The sequence below is a fragment of the Podarcis bocagei genome (genome assembly GCF_964188305.1).
Source record: "Podarcis bocagei genome assembly, chromosome: 1".
Classification (NCBI taxonomy): Eukaryota; Metazoa; Chordata; class Lepidosauria; order Squamata; family Lacertidae; genus Podarcis; species Podarcis bocagei.
Window position 1 is genome coordinate 48,353,859 of NC_138125.1, and position 6,000 is coordinate 48,359,858.

At 48.6% G+C, this 6,000-nt stretch overlaps 1 protein-coding gene across 3 annotated transcripts in view; it reads right to left on the reverse strand.

Annotated features, from left to right (window-relative positions):
- PCNX1 (pecanex 1) overlaps positions 1-3,408 on the reverse strand; it is a 79,898-nt gene extending 76,490 nt beyond the window's left edge. For all 3 annotated transcript variants that reach the window (XM_081185810.1, XM_081185809.1, XM_081185808.1), the window contains exon 1: positions 3,140-3,408. In XM_081185810.1, coding sequence (XP_081041936.1) covers positions 3,140-3,292 — 153 coding nt within the window. In that variant the 5' untranslated portion in view covers positions 3,293-3,408. The remainder of the gene's footprint in view (positions 1-3,139) is intronic.
- Positions 3,409-6,000: the final 2,592 nt, after the last annotated feature.

Consider the following 6,000-nt stretch of genomic DNA (forward strand, 5'->3'; position numbering starts at 1 on the left):
ATATCCTACCCATGCAGACTCCAGTTCGGGGCAGTGTACTGAAGCTCAGGGGTAGAACACATGCTTTGCTGGGAGAGACCCCTATATAAAACCCTGGAGAGCCACTGAGCTAGACAGACCAATGATCTAATGGTGTAAGGCAGCTTCCTACAGTCACAGTAGCTTGGGTTGGGTTAGCATTCTCCAATGATGTACAATAGGTTTTAAGAGAAGGGCAGACAACATCTTTTGCATTTCCTACTGAGGCACCAAGAACAATTTGCATTTACAAAGTGGGCAATGAGCCAGCAACAGCTGATACATGTCTTCTTGCTATATAAAAGGCTAAAAAAGAAATCGAAACACTGTCACTGCAAAATGCTCGTGCTCATGATATCATCCCTTAAACCATGACCACACTGAAACTGTTGATTTAGAAACACAGCACATTTGGAGTTCTTCCTTTTCCCCTTAATTAGGCCTTTCAAAATGCCACTCTAGAGGTTCATGCTTCTCTCCACTAGAACTAGAAAGAACACATTTTAAAGAAGCATTAAGTCTGGGAGGTGCTAAGAAAAGTGTGGAGGCCGCACAAAAGTTCCTTAAGGATCACCCAACACCAGTAAACCCTCACAACCACAAAGTGAGCCTGTGTCTTGAGTGGTTAAGTACAAAGGTTGACAAAACAGATGTGCAATTGCTTCAGCATGTTTGTATCACTCATCTAGCCTTCCCACATCGACTATGCTACTACAAAGTTTTTAGATGTAGACACACGACAGGCACAAGTTAACTGCAAGTGGGCACATACTGAGGCAAATACATGTATCAAATTATGTACAAATCAACCCAAAACATATTCCAAATATGCCAGTTTGATTTCTAATGGTCTGTAGTATTACCAGAGAAACAAAAGAGTACTGGATCCCAGTTACACTTGGCTATCCTTCAGAAAGACAACTTGCCTGATAAGGCAACTTTCAGAAATGGCTTTTGCTAGAAAATGTTTAGTCATAAGCAAACTATGATTGCTCATCTATTACACATTACAGCTTCGGATAGAAAGCCATGAGCTGTCACTGTCTCCCATTTCCTTGCCAATAATATATTGCTTTCAATCATGTGATAAAGCCTCCCCCACACGCGTGATAACAAGAAATAAGCCAAGAAGACTGAAGTTCAGAAATGTAACCATAGCCATGGAGTCTTTCCCAATACTTTTTTAATTGCAAGGAGTTTACTCTCCTGTCAAACTGCAGTAATTGCTAATGAAACAAGTAGACACTTGCACTGAGCTCTTCACTCCTATAGTTGCAAGCTCATGCAGGGTTCTCCCTGGAGTCTCATTTGATGAACCACACATATATCTTTTACAAGTCAGCTTTTGCCTTGTATGTTTACTTGAATTTACCAGGAATGAAATGTGATCAGTGTCTGGTTGCCACAGCAACACCACACTGACAAAAAAATTATTCTCATGCATAGTAGGCAAAATAAAGTCATCGATGGAAGTGGGGGTGAAATAATATCACTATATGAATGCCCTAGCTAGAGGTGCCCATTTCCCCACTCTACTCCACAACACTCTCAGTTAATTATTTTGGATCCTGAAAGCTATATTACCAAAAGTGGCACCAGAATGTTAGTGTCATTATGTCAGCAGGCAAGCATTTAGAAAAAAAGATTCTCAGAAACATCCTGCATACTAGCAACATACATCATGGAGGCAGGTGCCTTAAGGTAGAATAAAGGGACAAAGGAGCTGGGCCAGGACTGGGCAGCAGAGTCTCAAACTCTGCACTTGTCGAATTTATTGCACATTCATGGATTTGACAGACATTGTACAGATAGCCTACAAGCTAATATGACTGGACCCATGTTAATAGTAATTTAATATGTATATAATATCAAATGGCAAGAGAATTTGATTCACTGCTATCCCACATAATTCATCCCACGTATTAACTCACAGTATACATGGGAAAGGGAAACTGTGGCCCTCCAGATATTGCTCAAGTATGATTCCCATCATCCCCGACCAGTGGCTAAGAGTTGCAATCCAAAAACATCTGAAAAGTTATGGCTCCAAATTTAAACCATACTAGCAGAAAGTGCCGTAGCTTTTCAGAATTGTGTGCAATCTTTGTCCTATCCCAATAGTTAAGTGCTGACCCTCCACATTAGAAGAAAGACAAGTGTTCCTATACTTGTTATTACCAGGACAACATTCCACCAAAGGCATACATAAATGCATTCTATACTTCAGCCTTTAACTCACATTTATACAAGTTAAACTTAGCAACAGACATCAGCACAACCAAAGATAAAAAGAGTAGCCAGGGCCTGAACCTTCGGGTATTTATCAGAACTCCAGCTGTGGTATTCTCTGTGCAAGAGAGAACATCTTCTACCCGACCTCACAGATATATTTTGCAACATTAGCAGTAACATTTCCCTTCCAGCTGTTTCTGTACTTTTAGGGACCACAACGATAGCAATCACAGCAAAGATGTGCAATGGTGTGATTTATGCACAGGCCTTTCTCTGCTGCTGCGTGCAGGGCAGTGTACACATGTTGAGAAGCTGCAGCCAGTAGAGGATTCAAAGGGCACAAGACACACAGCAAGAGGATCCCACGTGTAAAACTGCCACCCACTACTATTTACACAAGAGACAGAGCATCACCTCCACACTTACACAAAGCACTTTTTGTGCATAAATTCTGTTGCGCATAAAGCGCAACAAACCAGCGGATCAACCCTTACAGTGTATTAAAACCAAAACCAAAAAAAGGGGAGAAACCACCAAAGAGCCATTACACCCGACGGGCCAGATGTCACATTTCCATTACTCATTTTCTGTTTACGTTTTTAAGTGGCAGGAGAAGCAGCCTCTCCGTTCGGCCGATTTCACATTTCCAGGCGCGCCAGATGCAAGCGCTCCATCTGAACGGACTGGCAGCGGTACCTGTGGAACAGAACCACCCTCCGCCTCGCAGAAAAAGCCTCGGAAATAAAGTGGAAACGCGGGGTGAAGGGGAGAGAGCGGCTGAGGGGGTCGGGCGGCAGCTAGCCAGCGCAGTCAGGCTGGGAAGGGAGACCCCCCCCCCTGAAGGGAAGAGGCAGGGACCGAGGAGAGTTAGGCCGGGCCCCTCACTCACCATGTACAGCGTGAAGGGGAAGCCGAGCAGGAAGAGCCACAGGTAGAGGTGCAGCGCGTTGACCCCGGCGCCCTGGTGTGGGTCCTGGTACCAGCCGCCGCTCAGAGCCGCCCACACCCCCTGGCGCAGAATCTGCAGCACCTGGGAGCCCATGGCGCCCTGGCCCGGGTCCCGCCAGGCTCGAGCCCCCGCTCGCTCTATCCGCCCTGCGAGCCCGGCCACAGCTGCCCGCCGCTTCCACAGCCCGAGCCTCGCGACAGCCACAGGAGCCGCCACCCCCTCCTCCGCCTTCTCCTCCTCCCCCCACCCCCCGCCAACGCCGCCGCCATCTTACGTCCGGGCCCCGGGGTCGCGCGCGCGCGCACCCGCCGCTCGGCTGCCCATGGACCGGCGGCCTTTGCGGCGCTCGCGGCCAGGCCGCAGACAACCCCCACCACCCTGCGTGCGTTTAGCTGGCTCTGCCTCTCCCGAGGAGCCGCCGAGTCGAAGAGCGGCGCCCTGGCGGCTCAGCGCGTTCTCTAGCTCGCCCCCAAGCGAAGCAGGCGAGCGGCTGGACGGACCCCCCCCCCCCCGCCACAAGCCAGGGCTCTGCTCGGCAACGGCGTGTTTCCCGGGCTGCGTTGGGAATGCAGCAAAGCACCCAGAAGCGCAGGCATTACAGACGTCGCTCCTTTCGGCCCTGAGTTGGCAGCTCGGAGCCCGCGTCGTATTTTCCCCGCGTTTCAGTTGTTGTTGGCCCCGATGCACAGCAGTGGTGGCGGGCTAAAGCTGGGAAAGGTTTCATCCGTGAGACGACAGAAGTTCCTACCGGAAAAAGGCCACCAAGGGAATACCTCCCAGAGGAATGTCTTTTTTTAAATTTCTTAAATCAATGTTTTGAGTTTCGGCCATTTTTTGGTTTTTAATTATTTTGCCGCTTCGCCCCAAAGTTGGGGTCGAAATACGGAAGACACACACACGGCTGCGATCCTAACATCATCTATGAGACTTAGGAGTAAGAGGTGTTAGGATTGCAACTTAGTTTCCCGGAGACACAGCCACCCACCTCGCATGGGCCGCTGAAACGGGTCTTTTGATCAGTGCAACCGCAGAGTTTTAGCTGCCAACGCTGAACAAACATTGAGGGTTATAGTGTGATTGGCAAAACCGCACTTTCATAGTCACTCCTTAGTTGAGGCAGATCCAGAAGCTGGGAGATGTGGGGGTGCAATCCCAACAGAGACGGTTGGGATTGCACCCCCGTTTTCCCCGGAGGCTGCAAAACGGGGCTTCTGAGGCTACATCCCCTGTTGATTTTACACCTGTGCCGAAAGTGACCCTTGCAGAGGCACCCCACTTCCCCAGGCCCCCGAAGGGGGATGTTTCCGAAGCCTGCAGAATTTTTTTTTTTGAAGACTAACGTGGGTTTCCACTCGGAACTGGATTCATCAGACTAGAAGGAATGAACGAACTCGGTTATATTTTCGGAGAGAGGCTGCAGACGCCCGAAGCCTCCCTCCCTCATCTCGCGAGGTTGCGTGCTCCTGCGAGAACACAGGGAAGCGTCTCTGTTGCCATGGCGACAGGGCAGCCCTGCGTATACTTGCTCCTGGTAGTCCCGCTGAAAAGTCCGGCCGCTGAGCTGCTGCTCTTCCCGGCAGTGACTGATGAGCGCCCGCCCCGCCTTTCGAAACTTTCTTCGGGGCGGTGAGCCACCCCGAACGATGGTCTGTCTTCCAGCCTCGGGCATCTGCTTGCCACATTCCTATGTATCTCAATTACTTTTTCCCCTTTTTTCTTTTTGCAAGGATGAGGCACCTGTGGCCCTGTAGCTGTGCGTCGACTCCAAATCCCATCTGCCCCAGCCAGTCTGGATGATGAGAGTTGTAGTCCATTTTGTGACAAGAGGTGCTTACTCTTGTACCTTAGGTTACAGATGCTTCAGGCTACCCCGGCTAACCCCGAAATAGCACCTCGGGTTAAGAACTTTGCTTCAGGATGAGAACAGAAATTGTGTGCCAGCGGCACATCGGCAGTGGGAGGCCCCAGTGGCTAAAGTGGTGCTTCAGGTTAAGAACAGTTTCAGGTTAAGAACAGACCTCCAGAACAAATTAAGTTCTTAACCTGAGGTGCCACTGTATACTTCTTTAATCAAGGATCACCGTGCTGGGAAGATGTAGGGACATTATCCTACAAACGGCAGCTTAATGCAAACAGGATTTATTATTAACTTTCTATACTGCCCTTCGTCCAAGGATCACAGGGCATTATAAAAAGACATAGTAACAAACAAAATGATAACACTCCCTGCCCCAACACATTTTAAAAGGCTATAGATTGCCTAATTAGCCAAAGGTCGGGAGGAGAGGAGTGTTTTTGCCTGGTGCAAATGATAACTGGACAGAGTTTCCTGTTATAGAATTAATTGTGAGTGTTGGGACAGTGTACCCATGGGCAAAAGCTCAGGTAAGGGAATACCCTCCGTAGACCAGCTCAAGTGTGTTATTCCTATAAGGAAGCATGTTTACAACAAAGATCAGTGGTTTCTGTGAGTTGCTCTGGCACCTTTGCTAACAGCCTGACTCCATCTTTAGTCCCTTCTGCTCCTTACTTCTTGGAGCTTTCAACCTAGACTGTATCACCAAGTTCAGGAGCCCTAAATCATTCCTTTGCATTTCTTTTAAGCATATGTCACTTTGGCAAGCTTTGTGGGTGGGCGAGCAATGAGGTGGATAATTGCCGCAGGCGTCTCACCTGTAAGGAGCCCCAGCCACCTTAACAGCTGATGCACTTCAGCTGGGGGAATAATGTAATTGATGCAAGTGCTGTTGTTAGTATACCGTTGGTGATAATACTGTTAATAAGACTTAGCATATATACAG